The 22315-nt window shown below is 45.0% G+C and overlaps 1 protein-coding gene across 1 annotated transcript in view; it reads left to right on the forward strand.

The window, feature by feature from the left end:
* The first annotated feature begins 997 nt into the window (after positions 1–997).
* The window catches only part of IL1RAPL2 (interleukin 1 receptor accessory protein like 2), a 490204-nt gene continuing 468886 nt past the window's right edge, over positions 998–22315 (forward strand). Inside the window, 3 exon segments of the mRNA XM_081179011.1 lie at positions 998–1105; positions 1108–1204; positions 3735–3835. Of these exon segments, the coding sequence (XP_081035137.1) occupies positions 1045–1105; positions 1108–1204; positions 3735–3835 (259 nt within the window). The 5' untranslated portion in view covers positions 998–1044.

Raw genomic sequence — 22315 nt, forward strand, 5'->3', positions numbered from 1 at the left:
GCGGCGCCACTTTATTTGCATATTCATGAGCTTATTTATTATTCATGAGCTTTCCTGGGCCCCCCCAATATTTTTTATAAGTCCGCGTCCCTGATCCAAAGTCATGATGCTACTCAGGAGTAAAGGGTGTATTTGTGAATAATGGGTCCATTTATGACTAAGCAATCACTGGAACTCATTCACTCCCAACAACTGTGATCTAGGAGGCCTGATTATACAAGATTTTCCTCTAGAGTCATCCACTTGCTGGGGGAAAAACCCCAGGTCTTTGGCTCCTTGCACCTGATTCCTAGTTTTGGTCCTTTGTTGTGTTGTAATCTGCCGAGTCCCCTATTGACTGTGGACTATTGCCTGGTTCTGTCGCATCACCAGTGCTGAAGTAGCATTGTGAGAGGTGTCTTCTTGTCATTCACTTCAAGCATCCAAATGCCTTGGGCAATTGGATGTTATGCAGAATCAGATGCCTGTGACTAGCTTCTGAGTCTGCACTGTCAGTTGCATGATGGTGACTTCTTCTGGACTATAGGAACTATTCATCTTGTTGAAAAGTGGGTATCCTCAAGTTGGGCCCAGGGGTGGAGGAAGGTGGGTGCGGTGGGTGCAGTCCACCCCAGGTGTCACCACTGAGGTGGGTGACAAAATGCCGGGCAGCACTCACTGCGGGGCCTGCAGCATGCCCAAGCCACGTGTCTCTCTTGGGAGAGATGCAGTGGCTTGGGCACATGCAGGCTCCGTGCTGCCCAAACGGTCCATCCACTGCCTCCCCCTCATCTGTAGGGTGGCTGAGTGGGAGGAGGCAGGCAGACTCCGGAGGCCCCAAGGTGTGCCCTGCCCCATGGGTGGCTCGCCCCATCCCTGGGTGCGCCGCCCCAGGTGCCCGAGCGGCTTCCTCCGCTGCTGGTTGGGCCAACCTGAAATTTCTGGAAACAAATCTTCCATTGTTTACTTGTCTCTCTCATTTCTTCTGTTTCTGCTGTGGAGAAGTTTAGGTTGTACACTCATGCATTGCAAAGTACCATGGGCGTCAATAGTGCAATATAAGTAATGATGCTTCCTGAAGCCAGTTCTATTTCTGTCCCTTGTTGTTCAGAAAACTATTTTTCCCCTTTTTCGTTTTAAGAAGAGGTGTGTTTGGTGATTACCCCTACATCTGTGAAACTCCTTCTCAGTTGTCTCATCTAAGTGCAAAGCACCGTGTTTTGAGGTAGGATCTCATAGACATGATTAAGGAGGCGTTGGGATAATTTTAACTCTATAGACATGATGGGTATACAATTTATGCTGTTCATTTTTGTAGGCTGCAGTGTTAGTGTTGTTAACAAGCAAAGGCAGTTTAGAAACCGAAATGAGCAAACCCAAGAGAGTGGCTAACTGCAGGCGTTAAAATCCTGAGTAAGATATTGAAGGTGTCCTGACCCAATCCAAATATGTCCTTTTCCAGAGGATTTGCAAAATAGGGGATCTAAAAGAAATACTGTATATTGATTGCATGTACAACTGGAAGGCAGGAAAGCACTGTGGTGAGTGAGCAGTGGTGAAGTGTGGGAAGACAGAGTTGTATGTGCCAAAGGGATAGGGGAGAAATTTGGTCTAGTTCACATTTTAATGTGAAACCCTCTAATTTGCACTTCCTGGAACAATGTGTGAACTAAAAGGCAGCTACTCTTCTGAATTCACTCTTCTCTGAATTTTGCAGTGAGGTTCTCCAACCAAACAATGTTTTTAGAAACGTATTTATTGTAGGAATGCATGCTTAAAAATGCATATATTCGTGAAAGTAACATAGAAAAATGCATTATATTGCAGAAAACTGCTTGCAAATTTGTGTTTATTAGGGAAAATTGCATACAATAATTTGTATAGTAGGCGAAATTTGCACTACTGTACCAATGTATTTTCATGAAGATTTTTTTCCATTGCACATTAATATGGAAATGTGGGGAACTGAATTTAAGTCCGGGAAAAAAAAAGAGAAACAGAGAGAATGGGCTGAGTCACTACCGAAGGGCTACTGATGTAAAAGCAAAGCGAGGGAGGGATCGCTCTATCTTTCACTTGAGCAGAGATTCAGACTTGTAACAGTGCGATCCTAACCATGCCTACTCAGAAGTAAGTCCTGCTGAATTCCTTGGGGTTTATCTCAAGTGAGTAGGGTTAGCGTGGCTGCTTAAATAACTAGTTTAAGCCATTGTACCAGAGAGGAAGCTTTAGTGGACATATTCAAATATTTTAATAGTTTTAGTTTCAATGTGATTTTTTAGGGGGACTTTACACCACTTAGAGATCTTTGAAATATTAATCATAGAATTGGAAGGGACCACAAACATCATCTAGTCCAATGCCCTGCAATGCAGGAATCAACCTGGGGCTCAAACCCATGTCTCTGAGATTAAGAGTCTCATGCTCTGCTGCTAAGTAGATTTAAGTAATAATAGAGAGGAATAAATGTATTGACTAGATATTTGTGTGTGTGTGTGTGTGTGTGTGTGTGTCTTTGGGTGGTTACAAAAGAGAAAAATATAATCACTTGAAAGGGAACAAAGGCACCAATTTGCATATTCTAATAGCTATAGATGTCAATTTAAGAGTAACTATAATTTAAATGAAGGGACACGGGTGGCGCTGTGGGTTAAACCACAGAGCCTAGGACTTGCCGATCAGAAGGTCACCGGTTCGAATCCCAGCGATGGGGTGAGCTCCCGTTGCTCAGTCCCTGCTCCTGCCAACCTAGTAGTTTGAAAGCACGTCAAAGTGCAAGTAGATAAATAGGTACCACTCTGGTGGGAAGGTAAACGGCGTTTCCGTGCGCTGCTCTGGTTCACCAGAAGTGGCTTAGTTATGCTGGCCACATGACCCGGAAGCTGTACGCCGGCTCCCTCAGCCAATAAAGCGAGATGAGCGTCACAACCCCAGAGTCGGTCACGACTGGACCTAATGGTCAGGGGTCCCTTTACCTTTATAATTTAAATAAAAATGCATCCTGTTGTAGTGGGTAAGGCTTCGAGAAGATCTGTTGTCTCAAGTGGTCATCTAATTCAGTGTTTCCCAACCACTGTTCCGCGGCACACTAGTGTGCCGCGAGATGTTGCCTGGTGTGCCGCGAGATGTTGCCTGGAGGGAGGCGGGCGAGTCGGGCGGCGATAGGCGGGGCGGCGGCGGCGAGGAGAGGCCGCCCAGTGCGGGGCTCTCGCCGTCTGCCTGCCTGTCTGCCTGCGAGCTCGGCGGGCAGTGCCTCCGTCCGCAGCGCCCGCCTCGCGGCTCTCATTCCCTGCCCCTGCCAAAGCTCACCCAGCCAAGCCGCGCTCTCCTTCCTGCCTCGCTTTGCTGCCTCCTCCCCCCCCACCCCCAAAGCTTGGAGGTTCCCCGGCAAGGGGGAGGGGAAAAAATTGAAACTTGCACTTTCGTGCGTCCCTCCCGGCGTGACGCTGCGCGCTGACGTCACGGGGCTGTAATGGTGGTGTGCCTCGAGATTTTTTTTCATCAAACAAGTGTGCCTTTGCCCAAAAAAGGTTGGGAAACACTGATCTAATTGCTAACTGCAGACAGGAAACTTCAAAGACCCAAGTCTGCTCTCTTTTCTTAGTTGGTTTTTTTTAATAATATAAACATGGCAACCAGATTTGGACCCAAACAGCCCTTCAAGCACGAGGCTGCCCTCTGCAAAACTGATCACATGGACACTCAGTATGTGTGGTGCTTGGATAAGGACCTTATATATCATGTTTGTATTTCAGCTGCCAAAGGGACTCCAAGATGAAGCCGTCCATCTTCTTGTTCCTTGTGAGTTGCACTGTATTCAGCGCTGATGTGAAGCTGGTGTCGAAGAGAAATTCGGGTAAGTTCCAGAAAGGTGCTTTCAGTAACCTTGTTGAGCCATTCTGCTGTGCATTCTTTAGCTGTATAGTATGGGTTTGCTGAGGCTTGCCTATGCACATGAATGACAAAATTCAGCAAAGAGTGGTTCTTTAAAATATAGTCAGTGTTCTGCTATAAGTATTAGGTTTAAAAAGAAGGTGTTATTTTAAAAGTCTTAAAAGTCTTAAACTAATAGAGGCACTGTTATTTCAGTGTCCTCAATACTAACAATAACTGAATGACTGATTCATTGAATTTTATATTCCTTTTGGAAGAAATGCTACAGAGCTTTGTTAAGTGGGGCTCTTTGCAAAGTGCTTCTTTTTCTTCAAAAACCACCTTTGTTTCTTTGCAAAAAGGTGTTTGGCAAAATAGCTCACATCTAAGCAGATGTAGTTCCACAGCAGCTGCTAAGAATGCACTTTTAGATGTAGTGTATCAGTTGCAAATGTTAATGTCAGATATAGAGTGCTTTGGACCAAGGGATTTTTGAGTGTTGGAAATAATCAGGGTTATTGTTTGTTTTATTGATAGAAAAATAATTGTATACTGCTATGTCATTTAGAAAAAAATTATCGAAGTGTTTTAAAGTAATGAAATATAAAACCACATAATAAAACTATTAAAAAGTTATTTTAAAAAGTCAAAGATGGACATAAGTGACAAGCCTGTGTCATTTGTTGATAAAATGAAAGAGCAGAATCTGCATCAAATCTGGCACAGAAACATTTCGTAACCCTAAATAACTATGCTGTTATTTTAAAATACTTAAAATACTATGGAAATTTTAATTCATTTTTGAACACCACTATTGCTGGGAAAATGTTCTTTCTAGAACAGGGGTCACCAATCCTTTTCAACTAGTGGGCACATTTTGAATCTTGAGTGAGTACTGGGGTTGCTAGTCACAAGATGGCTGCCACAGAGGGAGCATAGCATAACACAAAATGGCTGCAAAGGGGAATGTCGTATAACATGGAAAAAGAAGAAGAAGAGAGAACCACCCCCAATAAGCTTCTGCTTTTCATAGGAAGTCAGCCAGGTCCTGCTGGGCCTTATCATACAGATCACACACATGAGCACTGATGCTATTGGTGTTCCTTTCTGTCAGGGACTGGCGGGACGCTGATGAGCATGCTCTGGGGGATGGAGGGCTGGAGTCTGACTCAGGAGAGGGGGTCAGTGATTTCTGGGGAACTGTACCAGCCAGGAGGTAAGAATCAGAGGCAGGGGAAGCTTCAGAGCTGAAGGGTGGAGCACAGGATGGGTCAGAAGAGGAAGAGGAAGAGGCAGGTCAGGCAAGTGAAAGGTCAGTGCTTCCTCACCCTTTCTTGCACCACTGCCTCCCAGAATCAGGAGGGGATTGAAAAAGGAGTTTTTGCGCAGACACAGTCTCTGGCTGCATGCATGCAATCCGTTGGGGGAAGGTACATGAACTGGTGCAGGGGGAGTGGCCCCCTGCTGCTGCAACTGCTCCATAGAACATGGATCTGTGAATTGCTGCCTATGATGCTAGGTTGGTGTGCGTAAATATCCAGAATTGTAGAAGCGACTGTGAGTATTATCTTTGTCAATAAATACTTACCTATCTGCCATCTGCATTCCTTTGGCTGGGAAGTGCCCTTGACACTATCATAGAATTGTAGAGTTGCAAGGGACCATGAGGGTCATCTAGTCCAACATCCTGCAATGCAGGAATCTTTTTGCCCAATGTGAGACTCAAACCCACAACCTGCTCTACCAACTGAGCTATATCTAACAACAAGAGGAAGCATTCCTCCATACTAGGAAAAACATTCCTCCATACCAGGAAAAGCACTACTCTCATTTTACATAAATTGCTTAGAAGGTACCGGCACATTTTGCTTCATAACTTTCTTTTGTTCGTTCTAGAAGGGCTAGGTACTTACTTTTTTTTTTTTAAATGCAAGTTCAGAGTCTAGGGCACTTGCCCAGGAGAAACCTTCATGGGCAACATGCTCTCCACAGGCACTGGGTTGGTGACCTCTGTTCTAGGAAGACACCTCGGCAATGGACCCCAATGTTTTCTGGAAGTCTTCTCCACATAAAGGCCTTAGATCATCGGAGGCCTTTCTCTGTGTGCTTTCTCTGAGGGAGTGTTGGAGGATTAAGGGGGAAGGCCTTTTCAGTTGTGGCTTCCTGTTTGTGGAATGTCATCCCCAGCGAGGTCCATCTAGCACCTTTACTGACATTTTGTTTGATGCCCGATTAGAACTTTTCTTTTCATGGACTATGATGGTGATTATGTCTGCTGTTAGTGTGCTGCTTGAAGCTTTCTGCTGCTGCTATTGGGGTGGGTGTTACTTTCTGAATCTTTCATGAAATGGCATGTTTTATGTGAATGTGTTTTACTTGCGTCTATGTCTAAAATATGTTGTGAGTTATTTGAAGATCTTCTACGTAATTAACAAGTGACTAAGAAGCTTAATCATAATAATATACATTTTTGCCAATGTATTTTTCTATAACAATAGTTTGACGGCCAAGGAAATGCAACAACCATTTTTAAGCATCCCTTGTGAAATTTGCCCATGTGTAATATAATGGTTTGCTAGAATACAAGTGATTTCTTGTTCGGGATTCTTCTTTCTCCAGTATTAAAGGCTTGATCTTGCCAACCTCTATAGAAAATATTTGGTGCTAAGATAGTTGTGCTTTGTTTAACGCAGGAGTAAGATAGTTACATATTGTACAATGCTAAAGTAAGCAAATTATGAAAGTAGTTCAAACCCTTTTCCTTAATGCTGCTTAGAAGTGTGTGGGGTGCTTCTTTTGTTGCAATTGTACAAGTGTAAGTGTGTGTGTGTGCTACTTGGTATTGAATTCATGTTGCCTATGAGTAGCAATATAGCAAGCAACATATGGCACAGAGCTGTGATGTCGGCCTTAATGATATGCGAGTACCCCAAAATCAGTTGCACCAAGCATTTCTGTGCAATGCTTGAAAATCTCAAGGATTTTTTTTGAGTGTATAACAGAAAAGCCCACTTGCTCTGAATCTCACTTTTGCTGCTAGTCCTTTCACTTTCCCCAATGGGAAAAAAGCCTTATCTTATTAGATGGTAGAAGTTTACAAATGTGCAGTGTCCTTTCTTATAAGGATTATGGAACTGGTTGATTTCTACTTACAGAAGGGAGAGGACTAGCCAATGCAAGGTGTGTATCCCACCTTGAGACATACTCAGATCAAAAGGCGGCTGGACCTAACTTTAAATAGGACAATACTTTTTGAGTGTGTGCATTTCAAGTTTCTTTCATTTTACAATCTTGCCCCATGCTTCATGGGCGTGTCCCGGAAGACTTGTCTCCCATCCTCTTGAAATGGAATTCCTCTCCTAACTTGATCCTTACTAAGGGTTCAGTTGTGTTGGCAAAACCTGATGTGCAACTTGGCTAGAGTTGTATCTCTATATAAGTACTGACCTTATTTCAAGGTGCCTTACAGAAGAGTAAATAATGTCTTTTCTCCCTGGTGGTGCAGATTGAAAGGAACCCCCACCCCTTTATGTATCTCTAACACTGCATTTCACAAGCAAAGACATGCTTTCGTTACTATCTCTGAGCCCAAGCTTTGCATATAGGAAAGTTTCATATGTGTAATAGGTGACATCTTGGGTCTACTGATCAATGCAGACTTCCTAGCAACTTTTTTTTTAAAGGGTTGCCACCTGAAGCAAAGCTATTGATGTTTCTTTCGATAATGTCATGTGCTAAATGGATTTTCTATGTTTCTCAGATTTTAAGGCTGCTCCTTGAAGCATAACTAGTTACTGTGTCCTTTTCAAAAGAAGGATGTCGCACATAGAGCCTTGTTTCCAAATTGCTCAGTGGCACGCGCTGGGAGGATTTGCTTTAATTTGCCATGTTGAGGCTTGTATTGGGGAGAAACGAACACCTAGGAAAACTGTTCAGAGGATACAATTTTGCAACAAGCTAAGAGGATGGAATCAATCATCTTCCCCAGTAAAGGAATACACTTATCAAGCCACATTTGTGTTCTTCAGTCTGAAGCTTAAAGGGTGACATTCAACTAAATTTTACTCGGGGATAGAACCATCACAATTAATGAATATAACTATGTTAGATCCATTAATTTCAGTAGGCCTATTCTGAGTTAAGCTTAGCTGAATGCCACCTAATATATATTTACATGCAAATGTTTGTAAATATTTTTAACCTATAGTTAAAAGTTACAGGATTTCAGCAGCAGCCTGAAACTTTTGCAGGTGCAAACAGTATTGGATTGTGGAGACTTCCGGGGGAGGAAATGGCGGATTGGCTGTCTTTCTATCGGCTCTCCACTGACAGAAGATAATTACGTGGTGATCGATGGTAATCAGGCTGAAGTTCTGACTATCAAATCACTCTGTGATAAAGAGTGATCGAGTGAGTAACCTCAAATGCTCTGATCAAAGCCGTTTTCTGCTGTTGGCACCTGGGGGGGTTAGAGGGGGCCTAAAATGAGCTGGCGAGCCGAGGGACTGACATTGCATCCAAACGCCACATAAGATCCCTTTGATTTGCACCCTCTCTTTCTTAAACGCTTTTGAGACAAGATAACTCTGTGACGTAGAGAGAAATGAAATTTCACAATCGGAAATCTTACTGTTCTCTGCTGTCTGCACCTAGGGGCTTCAAAAGGGGTTGGAATGAGCTGGCAAGCAGAGGACCTGACATGGTGCCCAAGCACTACAAGAAAAAAACTGTCTTAGAGAGATTTATCTGTCTGCTGGTGAAAATCTATAATTGGAAATCCTGCAAAAACTACCTTTTGTCGCTAAGAATAATAAAGGAAAATTGGTTGTTAAAGTGTCTAAGCAAGAGCAGAAAACTGGATTTAGGGTTGGCAATAAAGATTAAATAGGTGAGGTGACCCCTTGTGTGAAAAAAATATTTATTTCTTCTTATTCTTTTGGGGGGGGGGAATGGCGCTGATAAACTGAAAGTAAATTACTCTCTATTATGCCAATAAAGGCTGAATGAATGAATTACTTTCTGTTGGAAAAAAATATCTTACTTTGACCGTGACTGTATTCTTCAAGCGGAACAACAGAAACTCTCAGTATGGCAAAGGTATTTTGAATCTTTCGGTGACTATTGGGATTGTTCAGCAGTTGAAGGCTGAACAATGAAAAGTGATCAGATCAACATTTGATAAATCAGAGAGAGATGAAATGGAAAATGGAGATGAAGACTATCTAGAGACTTCAGACCAAATTGATGAAAAACTGGCAGAATTGGATGGGGAACAGTAAAATGGGAGAAAGCAGATGGTGAAATGGAAGTGCCTTCCATTCAAGAATTTAGAAGAGGAGAGGATGGAATCATAGATGCAGAGAAAGAATGATGGAAATGATAGGGGGGAAAACTTTGGAAAAACTTCAAATGCAGCAGTCTGCATATGATTTGGAGTGAATTCAGAGAACAATGCTATTAAATTCATGAAACTACCACTGGAAAAAGACTGGGGGAAAACAAAAGTGGGAGGTCCTAGAGGAGGAGATCAGGGTACTATCGTAAACACAACAGAAAATGAAAAAACAAAAGGAAGTGGATTTTGAGCATATAGAAGTGAGTTCATATAATGAGAAGAATGATCTCCCCCCCCCACTCAATATGTGATCACAGTGGAGAGATTTTAACATGAATGAAAGAATTTATTATTACCCAGTATGGATCAATGGCGGTGGGAATTAATGAAGGCAAAGTTAATTACCAATAATAATAACAATTTGGGAATCCCTCTTGGACTTTTTGTGGGGAAAGAGAAATTAATGATTCTGAGACACTGACTCAAAAGAAATGTTGTTTAACAGAAAGTGGAGAAGGTAGCTATTAACATGGACTGAATGACTTAAATAATCTTTTTTTTTTTTAATGTAACCGCAGATGGAAAACTGGAAGTCTTTTGTTATCTATCTCTAATGTTTCTTTTCCTCTTGTCTTTTTTGCCTATCTTCTTCTTTTCTTTTTTTGTTCCCCCCTCTCTCTCTTTCTCTCCTTTTTGTTTTGTTTTTTGGAGCCCTGTGTTTGTTAAGGTCCATGGATTAAGGTCCATGGATTAAGTATTCATGAGAATGGTGAATGGAGGGCCCTGAGTGGGAGACAGGAAGTGTTGTCTCCAAGGGTGAGATGCTGGGAGGGGCTGCTACATTCTGTATGTAGTGGGGGCTGAAAATTGCCTCCAGAAGAGGACTCTGTATTCTACTTGTTCTGCTTGTAGTTTTTGTAGCTGTTACCTTATTGTATGGTGAAAATCTTTAATAATAATAAAAAGTTATTAAAACAAAAACAAACAAAAAATTCTGGAATTCTGTAGCTGTTTTTAAAATTTACATTATTTTTCTGTATCTTACTGTAATATTAAAAAACTTTAATAAAAATCTTAACATACAAAAGAAAGAAAGAAAGAAAGAAAGAAAGAAAGAAACTGGAATTGCGTATATCACCCAATACTAGCATGAGCAGGGCTGCCCCAAGACATTTTGACACCTGAGGCAAACCACAAAATGGTGTCCCCCCCCCCCCCCAGGGAAGAAAGGTTGAATGGAGATCTACATCAGGAACAAGGTTGGGAATAAAGATATACATGGTGAACAAGAGGGTAAATGCAAACCTACATTGGGAACAAGTGGGAGGAGTCAAATCAACCTTGCTCAATGGTTGAACTGGGGATCAAAGGCTGTTTGGGGTGGGGGTGGGGCCCACTGTGAATCATGACAAGCGGGTGCAGACCCCAAGTGACCCCTCTGCCAGGGGTGGGGAGAGGAGGCTGGCAGCACGGCCTGTATGCTGAGAGGTCACTGAGGATGGAGGCACTGGGATGGGGGCTGCAAGGAAGTGATAGATCCAGCCTCCAAGGAATGTGCCACAGCTGTTGCTGCTACTTGGACAATAGTAGTAGTGGGCATTGCATTCCTTGGAGACCAGATCTGTTGCCCTGTATATCCTGCCACCCGAGCTTGTTGCCTCACTCTGCCTCCTGAGTGGGCCAGCCCTGCTCATGAGTACAAATGAATGCACAATATAAAATATGTCTGGAAGGGCCCAGAATTGGCTAGCTTGCCCCAAGCGGTTGCCTGTACACTGTGGCCAGTTGTCACTCAGTAAAGGATCCTTAACATTTATCCAGTATCATGTAACCCACAGGTAACTAAAGAGGCGCCTTCAAGATGCTGTTATATTACAGTTTCCTTAATCCGTGACCATGGATCATGCTGTTGGGGCTGATGGTAGTTGGAGTCTAACAGCATCTGGAGTTAAACACTGCCTACACTCTCTGTAACCCATGTGTTGACAAAAAATATCTGTAGAGTGGTTAGCAGCCGTGGTATTTCTGGCAGATTCAACAGCCTCTGGCTGGCTATGGAAAATAAATGAATGACTTCACCGGAACACAACAGGGTGCTTTCCTACTGCTTTGTCACGAGAAGGATGAACAGTGTAAAGGCGGTCTTTGTTGACCAATGACAAAATTGGGAAACAGGGCAGTCTTTATTGGGTGGCGATGTGTTAAGCAGGCCAGAATGGGTTTCTGTTTTCCCTCATGATGTATGGTGTGGCTGAGATTAATTAATTTGATGAACTCCTAAATACTTAGCATCAGACGGTTGTTTATAAAATTGCCATGGGCATTGGTGCTTCCATTGCCAAAATTGCACCACCTGTGCACAGGAGAGCATATCATTAGAATGAGAGCAGGATGGACCCCCAAGGCTTGCAGGTATACAAAAGCACTTTTTAATAATGACCAAAAAAAGAAAAAAAGAGGAGCAGGGAATCCCCCCTCCCAAATAGCTCAGTGAGGGCTGAGTGTGCTCAATTGCCACTGAATGTTAACCGACTCCTTGGGAGCTGGGCGGGGAAAAGGGGAAGGGAGACAAAAAGAAGCAGCTGGAATTCAGGGCACTCTGCACTGCAACATTTTGTTGCTGCTCCCATTTGTTTCTATAACAATGCACATAAGTAAAACAGAATTCATAAGCCACCCTGTGGGTCTCTAAGTGGCCTAGGCATGGACAACTTTTTTCCTCTTTTCTTTTGCTTCTTATGTTGCTTCTTATGAAGAAAAACAACACCCAGGAACATACTGTGAGGAACTGGTTTTCCAAGCTGGTGGCTTGGAAGTTTGAGTCTTATCACCACAGGGACCACCAACCTCTTGAGGCCTGTGGGCCCATTAGTACACCAAGAAAGCTGTCGTGGGCAATGCACGCACGAGCACACACACACAGCAGCTAAGCACACACTGCAACCTATTCTAGTGGCTACAATGGAATGTTTCTTACAAGCCTATTCTTGATGTATATGGAGGAAATTCTGTGGCTAGTAGGGAAGGCACCTGATGACCATACTGATGACCACCCTACTTCCAGGTCACAGCCTGACCTATGGCATGTGGTGCCTCCATACAAATACGTGGCAACCCCCCCCCCCACTAAATTAGCATGACAGTATCTATGCTTTGGAACTCTCTGCTTATTGACATCAAACTGTCCTGTTTTCAGTGCTGTCCTGGACTGGTTGGATGCAGGGGAATGGTGGGAGGAACCAGCTGGGGAACCCCCATGGGAAGAAGGCTCAGAGTCCAGGGACTGGTGGTGGGACAACGAACAGTGGTCACAGGGAGAAGAGGGAGAAGGTGAGGAAGAGGAGGTGTCGGTAATAGAGGTGAACAGTTTAGTGAGCTGGAAGAGGCTGGGGCATGGCACTGTTCAGACTCTGAGACAGAAATGGGGGCTGGAGAGGGGTGGGGCCAGGAGACGGAGAGGCAGGCTGCTGAAGAATCCAGGGAGTCTTGCTCCTGCTGCTGCATTATCATGTGACTGAGGGAACAGCAATGTGTTTGGTTTGGAGAAGGCATGGTGGGGCAGGAGAGGCTGCAATGCAGCCCTCTGGGCAGTTGGCTTTTCTTAGGTTTTCACACACAAATACACCCCAAACCTACATTGATTTGTGTGTGTCCTGTTTAACTATGCACTTTATTTGGATGTGTAAGAGGATTCTTGAGTACAGATGAAGGGGACAAGTGCACTGTTGCCATTTGCAGGTGCTTTTAAACTTCTGCTTCAAGAAATGAATGTCATATATGCAACGGTCACAGTTTGACAATATCTTAGTAATTATTCCTGCTTGGCATGTTAACTCTGAGTGTTTTTGAAATGATTGAGATCCTCCAATGAGTGGTTTGGCCTGCGAGCAATTTTCACCAGGAAAAGTAGAGTTCTGATTTATCTAGGATAGGGAAAATTGGCCTTTCACACGCTAGCTTAATTTTTTTTTTAAATAAAAAAAGCATTTTACTGTGAATGCTTTATGCACCGGCCGTAATATTATTTAAAGCTAATCTGGGATTTAAGCAGTGGGAGACATGAAACCCTTTCTTTTTAAGATTTATGTAATTCTTCAAAGCCACTCTGGGTTCTTGAACAAATAATTAAATATGTTTATAGGAATGTTAACAATACCTCCCCAAGATCCTAGGCAGAAATCTCTGTAGTCAATAAAGTGGAACAACTCAGTTTAAGCTCTTGCTGATTAAATGTGGTGGTGGACCTTTATTTCTCTGCAGAAAGTAAACACTGCTTCCACTTTCCACTTGGCTCATTGCTAGCACAATTCTGTCTTGGTTGCATTTGAAGCCTCAGGGTACACTTGTACTACAAATAAAACACACATGCACTCAGTCCCTGAGATCCCATCTTTAGTGTGTAAACCCTTGCAAAGGTTTGACAAATGTCACCTGTCCTATTTAGGTTAGGGTTGAGTTTCCAGTCAGCACTGAACCAGTGATCTTTGGAGCTTAAAACATAAGGTCTCTCTCAAGAGGCATAAGGTCAGGTAGCTGCATCTTCATCAGGCTCTTGGGTCTACTGAGCAGCAAAGTGAACTCATTATTAAATCAGAAGGGTGTCACCTTAATGCGTCACCCCAAAAAGAAAATGCATTCGTTAAAAGAAGAACAGAAGAGGATGCAGATTTACATATGCTAATTTATAGATGCAAATTAAGAAATAATTTCTGTAATTTAAAGAGAAATAGGGCACCTCTTGCTGTCACTGTCAGACCCTCTAAGTGTCACTATTTGCCAGGGACAGTCCTGGATTTACAGAAGCCGTCCTGGTTTCTGATTTGATCCCTGAATGTCCCAGTTTTCCTTAGGACACCCCTGTTTTCATTGGAGAAATGTTGGAGGGTGGGGAGATATTCAACCCCCCAAGCCATCTGAAGCCAGCCCTGTATAGGGAAGGTTTTTTGATGTTTAATGTTTTGGTATGTCTTTATATATGATGGAAGCTGCCCAGAGTGCCTGAAGCAACCCAGTCAGATGGGTGAGGTATAAATGTTGTAATAATAATAATAATAATAATAATAATAATAATAATAATAATAATAATAATAATAGAATAGGATGACTCTATTTTCATAGGAGAAATGCTGGAAGGTATGCACTGTTGATGAGCAGCTTCAGGGCCTCTCCTATTCTGCCTGCTTTGAGCTTTCCCCCTTTGAACTGGATTAGGACTGGACAGCCATTGCAATAGAGGGCTGTCCTCTGTAAAGCAGGAACAGGTGGCTGCCCTGTAAGCCAGTCTTTCCTTACAATGCAGCCTCCAGAACATTCAATTGCCACATGATAGTCCAGTTTGCATTTCAATGTAACCTAACATGTTGTGCAATTAAGCTTCTTTCCCTGCAGATCTTCAGACCTTGGGGAATGCTTTGTTCTGATTTGATGGGCCAGGGAAGACTGAGACTGAGACTGAAACAATTCATGTTTGTTTTAAGGGATGCAGTGGGTTGGTCTGCAGATGTAACTGGACTACAAGCCCCAGCGAGTGTGCTCAATGGGAGGGATGATAGGAGTTTTAGTCCAGCAAAATCTGGAGGGCCGAAGGTCTCCCACTCCTGCAAATTAGGAAGGTGTCTTACATTGTAGCTCTCTAGGGTTACAGACAGGGGTATTCTCAACTCTACCTTAGGATGCTGAGTATTGAACCATGGACCTTCGGCTTAATGGGATGAACATGGAAGAACAGTGCAGTTATTGGACTATAATATTTCTATTCAAAATGACATCTGTAATTTTTAGGCAAATCTGAGGCCTGCAGTGAAAAAAATCTCCCTCCAGAATGGAACTTCTATGTAGGTCAACACAACTCTTATTAACAGTGACTCAGCAACCCATTACTTACAGACTTTCGCTCTTCCTTTAGGAGTGATCAAATCTGCTCATTACTGCTCTGCTTTACTTTTTGTCGGGAAATGTTTTGGCCCAACATTAAACAGTTCTCTGCATTTGGCAAACCAGAGCACAGCCACCAGATTTATTAGAACCAGTGGATGGCTCAAGAAGACCTGGGATTAATTCATTTGTTTTCTTTAATAGAATTAGATTAGTTTGGGAGTGGGGAACCTGCAGCCATCCACATGTTGCACTCCAACTCCTATCAGTCCAAACCATTGACCCTTTGGAGTTGGAGTCCAGCAACATCTGGAGGGCCACAGGTTCTCCATCCCAGAATTTTGTATCCCACTTTTGTTCCACCATGAAACTCAAATAAGGATTATCCACACTTACTTTTGCCCCACTCTTACCTGGCACTGGTCTTTGCTTTAAAGCTCCACGTCCAAGCACTATTCTTTTTTTTTGCCCCAGAGCTTCCCCCACAAAAACCCGCTCTTTAAATCTGAAATGCAACAAATGGCAATAGGGGTTATCTGCAGATTTCTGTTTTTTCTTATTGAGTTTTAAAGAGCGGGTTTTCGTGGGGGAAGTGTGCTTGGACACGCGTGGACACAGAGCTTTAAAGCATGCACTATGCCTTGAAAGTATGGAGGAGAGGTAAGTGTTGTTAAACCCTAAGTTTATTGGGGTTTCTCAGGTGGTCACCCATCCAGTCACTAACCACCCCTAGACCTGCTTAGGTCCAGCATCACCTGATTTCAGACCCTGGTGCAATCTTTGGGTTTGAGACACAAAGAAACCCACCACTACACATGGCTGCAGTATAAGACTGTTCACCTTTCGTGGTTGCGGCCGGGCATCTGGGCTCTCACATTGATCCAGCTCAAGGGTGGAGGGTTGACGTCCCCCTCATGCCAACCACTGGCTGTGTCTGGCCCACCTGGCCAATCTATGCTGGCATGGGATGTGGCCGTGGGTGTTTTAAACCATGGCACAGCCGGGGGGGCTACCCTCTCCCAACCCACCTGCCTTCTTTTTAAGCTTTGGTATGACACGACCTTGCTATGGACAAATGTTGGCCGCCTTATTGGGACTGGGTAGGAGTTTTTCCACTTGGTGAATTCGCACCGGCCATTTGGTTTTCACAAACCTTGTAGCAATTGTCACAACTTTGTAAGGTTAGGCATTGGGTAAGCCTTTGTTTAAGGGAGGGGAGGTTGTAGCCTCTGCCTGCCCCTCCTCATTAAGGGTATCCTGTTAAAGGGATTGGGGTGTGTGGATCCTGCCTGGAGTCCAAACATGGGCTAGGGCCATGCCATGACCCCAATGGGGACGGCTCGGGGTGCCCCTATTTGATGTAAGTCTTAGGGCTTCCCCTAAGAGCCAGTGTGGTGTAGTGGTTAAGAGCGGTAGTCTCGTAACCTGGGGAACCGGGTTCGCATCTCCGCTCCTCCACATGCAGCTGCTGGGTGACCTTGGGCCAGTCACACTTCTCTGAAGTCTCTCAGCCCCACTCACCTCACAGAGTGTTTGTTGTGGGGGAGGAAGGGAAAGGAGAATGTTAGCCGCTTTGAGACTCCTGAAGGGGAGTGAAAGGCGGGATATCAAATCCAAACAACAACTCTTCTTCTTCTTCTTCTTCTTCTTCTTCTTCTTCTTCTTCTTCTTCTTCTTCTTCTTCTTGTGGTTTACCCTTAATTCGACTGCCTGCAGACAGGCGGGAGTCAAGATATAGCCTTGTTTCAACAGTGCCTAAGCCAAGCTGCTCACATCTGTAACCAATAAAGTCGTGGCCTATTTTAGCCCATTAATCTAAATACTTGCATTTCTGTGTTATTAATCAATAAGAAACTGCGGGGCCTTGGGCCTTGGCATGCAATATATAGTTTGTGGCCCCTGCTTATAGCTTTGTCTTGGACCAGTTAAAGGGGGTATGTACATATTTGACCTGAAGAGAGCAGCTTATTTTGACATTGATTTTATTATTTAAGTTGGCATCCCCCAACCTAATTCCCTTCAGACACTGTTGCAACTCCAGCTTCCATCTGCCCTAGGCACCATGGCCAATGGTTATTGAAGAGGATGGGAATTGTAGTCCTAAAAGAACTGGATGGCATCAGGTTGGGGAATGACCGCTCCCCACATAAAACGGGGGCGCTCTTTGCGTGGACATGCACAGCCCCTGGATCTGGAGCGGCTCCATCAGCATAGGCTTGGCTTCACCTTCCCTCAGGTGGGATACCTGGAGGTCTCCGCCTACCTCAGTCAGCTGTCCAATCCCACCTGGGGAAAGTGTTGCCAAGGAGACCAGGCCAGGTAGGGGAGGGACTACCTGCCCACACAATAGAGGGAGGATCTTACCTGGGAATCCTCACTTGGCTCCAGAGCTTCTCCCACCCTACCCACCCTCAGTTAATGTCTTGTTTTGCAGGTTAACCTTTCTTCACAGGTTTGCAGGCGCTGCTACGTCAAGGTCACTGTTAAAGGGCCGGAAAGGAATTTCCCTGCATTGGCAGGTTTCACCTTTCCCATAGCAAAACGTCACAACTTTGGTGGTATCAGGCCTTGGGCAGAATCCTTTAGTCCAGTGTTTCCCAACCTTTTTTGGGCAAAGGCACACTTGTTTGATGAAAAAAATCTCGAGGCACACCACCATTACAGCCCCGTGACGTCAGCGCGCAGCGTCACGCCAGGAGGGACGCACGAAAGTGTAAGTTTCAATTTTTTTTCCTCCCCCTTGCCGGGGAACCTCCAAGCTTTGGGGGTGGGGGGGAGGAGGCAGCAAAGTGAGGCAGGAAGGAGAGCGCGGCTTGGCTGGGTGAGCTTTGGCAGGGGCAGGGAATGAGAGCCGCGAGGCGGGCGCTGCGGACGGAGGCGCTGCCCGCCGAGCTCGCAGGCAGCCAGGCAGGCAGATGGCGAGAGCCCCGCGCTGGGCGGCCTCTCCTCGCCGCCGCCGCCCCGCCTCTCGCCGCCCGACTCGCCCGCCTCCCTCCAGGCAACATCTCGCGGCACACCAGGCAACATCTTGCGGCACACTAGTGTGCCGCGGAACAGTGGTTGGGAAACACTGCTTTAGTCTTCCTCTTTGCAGTGGCGATACCAGGGTTCCCCGTTAAAGGGGTTTCTGAAGGGAGGCTTTGACTGTACGCCGAAAGGTCGTCATTGCTCTCCCCTGTGGCGGCGGCGTAATGGGGGCGGCTATCTCTGCTTGAACATATGTTCTCCAGAGCCGGCCCATCCCCCCCCCCACACTGGATAACCCTGAAGCTCCCTAGGCTGGGGACCAGGGAGGGAGAACGCCCAATGCCTGAGCCAAGGTCTACCCACATTTGAAATTTAATAAAGTTGTGGCCAATTTAATCCCATAGCACGTTGTCTTCAGTCGTTATTCCACATGACGGGGGGGCCGCTCGGGATCTGGGGGACTCCGCCTGTCCACGCAATGGTGAACAAGGTCATGGCTGCTTTGCTAGAGGTGACCTTAAAACAAGGTGTGTACTTCAACTGTTCTTTTGCAGATTTTTTATTTTTTTAAAAAGCTAAGGAGTAAACTCTACACAAATCAAGAGTGGAGTCCCCAAGGCAATTGGATGGTGCCATGTACGTCTCCTTCCAGCAACTCCTGCGGCCAAGCTAGTGCCAAATGTATTGCTCTGCTTTCCTCTGGATCACATCCATGAGGCTGAGAGGGTGTCTTGTAGTCTGGGCAGCCCAGGGCCTCCAGACACACTGCCCTGGCTTTTGCTCTGGGGGAGGTCACGTTGGTGCTGCTAACACAGCAGTTTGACCCCGGAGTTGCACTCCACTGTCTCTTAAAACAGATGGATGCCAACAGCATCTGAAGAACATGGATGCTCTAGAAATTTTGTAGCAATTTTTTAAGTTCATCCTCTCGTACTTGTTCCCTTTGTTTCATTCTTCTGCTGTGTGTCACGGCCCCCCAGTTCATAGGAAGACATCATTCCTTCCTTAGCAACTCTTTATTCCTCCATGGAGATGCCAATGTGACATTTTGAGAACAGTGAATCTATACACAACTTCTCCCCCTTCTCTCCTCCTCTCAACAAATATTTCCTCTTTTTTTCAGATGGTTTCTTTGTGCAAAGTAGCCTTGTTCGTTCAGGGTTTGGCTTATACTGGGCAATGAATGTTCTTGCTTGAGATTCTGGTCACGAAATCTAATAACCCTCTAAATTAGTCACCATTAAACAGAATCATGGCTTAGTTTGCTTTCTTTTTGCATCATCCCATACCAGATTGATGATGTTTTTAAGAGCACATCCTTAAGGGGCTATTAGTTTATGCAAAAATAAAATTCCCTCTTCTAGATCTAAAAATATTTCCTAACAACCTAAACAAAATTTAAGGAGTTGAAAATTACCTTTTAGAGCTCCCTGTTGGAAGGCACAGCACGAGTACTAAATTATCCCCATAATTACACCAGTAATAATGCACAACCTTCATGCACACAATAAGACCCTTAAAGGAGATCTGACTTTTACAAGTATATTATACCTTAGTGTGCCTAATGCAAGACAACCCCAACAACTGGAATGAGATGCTCTTTCACTGCAAAACAGAAAAATATATTTAAGTAAATATCTTTCTGATATACAGTGGTGCCTCGCAAGACGAAATTAATTCGTTCCGCAAGTTTTTTCTTCTTGCGAGTTTTTCGTCTTGCGAAGCACAGTTTCCCATAGGAATGCATTGAAAATCAATCAATGCGTTCCTATGGAGACCGTCCGGCGACAGAGGGGAAGCGCCGCTCTGTCCCCTCTTTTGAAGCAAGGGGCTGCGGGGAGAAGATAGCTTCTCCACGCCGCCCCTTGCTTCAAAAGAGGTCCGGGGACAGCGGGAAGCGCTTCCCGCTGTCCCCGGACCTGGGGCTGCAGGGAGAAGATCGCTTCTCCCCGCCGCCCCTTGCTTCAAAAGAGGTCCGAGGACAGCGGGAAGCGCTTCCCGCTGTCCCCGGACCTGGGGCTGCAGGGAGAAGATCGCTTCTCCCCGCCGCCCCTTGCTTCAAAAGAGGTCCGGGGACAGCGGGAAGCGCTTCCCGCTGTCCCTGGACCTGGGGCTGTGGGGAGAAGATCGCTTCTCCCCGCCGCCCCTTGTTTCAAGAGAGGTCCGGGGACAGCGGGGAAGACCCGCTGTCCCCGGAGCTTGCGGGGCAAGCTTCGTTTTGCGAAGCAAGCCCATAGGGAAATTCGTCTTGCGAGGCAACTCGAAAACGAAAAAACCTTTCGTTTTGCGAGTTTTTCGTCTCGCGAGGCGTTCGTCTTGCGGGGTACCACTGTATATACCTGTAAACTATTTTAGACAGCAGCTAGGACTTAATGGTTCCAATATTGTATGGAAGTGGCAGTTTTTGTGGGAGCAACATCTGGGTGTGTGTTTAGTAGGTTTGATCAAACGGCTGGCTTGTTGTGATTCTGTTGTGAATGCAACCTTGCATTCTGAAGAGGTGGTTGGATTTTCACAGTGCTGTGTTCTGACTGGGGTTCTAGAAGAGGCCTGTGCTTCAGAGGAAGTACTTCAGTAGCAAATAGGAATGATGGAGAAATTCAACTCATTTCATATTTAAAGGCAATCTTTAAATGGGAAGGTGAACTTACCCAAATCGTACAGACGTCCTTCAGAATTAGCATTCCTTTGAATTTTGCAATGCAGTTCCCAAGCTAGGTTGTTGGCATCCAACTGTCTCTAGAAGCAATGGAGTGTGCCTCCAGGGGTGAAGTCAAACTGCTGTGTTAGCAGCACCAAAGTGACCTCCCTGGGGCACAAGCCTGGGCAGATGTGCATGGGGGTCCTGAGCTGCCCAGATGACAAGACCCCCTCTCAGACTCACAGATGTGGACCAAATGAAAGCAGAGCAATACATTTGGCACCAGCATGGCTGCAGGAGTTGCTGGAAGGAGGCGTACAAGGTGCCATCCAACTGCCTTAGGGACTCCACTCTGGATTTTGTGTAGGGTTTACTCCTTAGACTTTTCTTCTCCCAAAGAAGGCAGAGGAGATTTAGGATCAGAGTTTTTCTTCTCCTAGACGGGCTACCTACCCAGGTTGATGAGACCCATCTGCCCCAGCCAAGTAATGTGCACACAAATGCATATTATCAGTGCAAAGTGTGCATATAAATGCATATATTAGTGAAACTAACATCAGTAATGCACTAGGCTGGGGGAAATTACTTGCAAATAGTTTATATAAGCAGAACGACATACAGAAATGTGTTTATTAGGAGAAATTTGTTATAAAATGCTGATGAAAGAAGATCACAAATAGCTGCAGTAATGTGGAGAACTGAATTTAAGCCTGAACAAATGGGAAACACGGAGAAGTGAAACTGACAGACTTGTCCATCTCTAGTAGTAGCAAATGTTGGTTTAGCACAACCTGGGGTAAGGCTGCACTGGGTGGTGTTGGGCTGGTCTTCTGGGGCTAATGGCCACTGCTTCCCCAACTTCAGCCTGCCTCCAGCCTGCCAGCCATCTTACTTATAAGCAGTCCAGGAGATGGACCTAGCTCTCCTCCTCTTCCATAGACTTAATGTTGCCTTTCTAGGACTCTGCAGGGAGAAGAATATGAACAAAACTAAAATTAGTTGGCTCTGTCTGTCATTAGCTCTGTCTCCACCTACCATTGACCTCTGTGTCTTCTGCCCTACCAACTCCAGTAGAAGAAGCTGCTCTATTAGCTTCCTGGCAGGTGGGTCACTGTTGCTTACTGGGAGGAGGGGTGGCAGGGACTTTTGTGCAGTGCAAGCACATCAGCAGGAGTGCCAAATTGGTTCCACCAGAGCTGACCTCTGGGCCACCCTGTCCTTGCCCTCGGTTAAGCAACAGTGCCCCTCCTGCTGGGAGGCTAACATAACAGCTCCACCCCAACCAGCAAGTTGCTATTGCTTCTTGATATACATTGTGCTCTTGCCACCCACTTTGTAAAAAACGAACTCCTGCCAACTTCTGTCTCAAATAGGTATGTGGGCTGAGAACACCGGAAAGTTTCTAGGTTTCAGTTAATGAAACATTGTTAAAACATGCAATTATAATTGGTGCTTAAGCATTTTATAATATGGCTTCTTAATACCACTTGCTAGCAAAGGCTGTATATAAACCAACGCAATCCATGGTTTAACATGCCTGAAGATTAACATCATTAAAAGCAGTGGCTAATTTGACATCAGAGAATTTCTTTAGTAATTATGGGCTTGCTTGTATTTTACTGAACTTGGCTACTGTTCAGTAAATT

This window comes from Podarcis bocagei (genome assembly GCF_964188305.1).
Source record: "Podarcis bocagei genome assembly, chromosome: Z".
NCBI classification, from domain to species: Eukaryota; Metazoa; Chordata; class Lepidosauria; order Squamata; family Lacertidae; genus Podarcis; species Podarcis bocagei.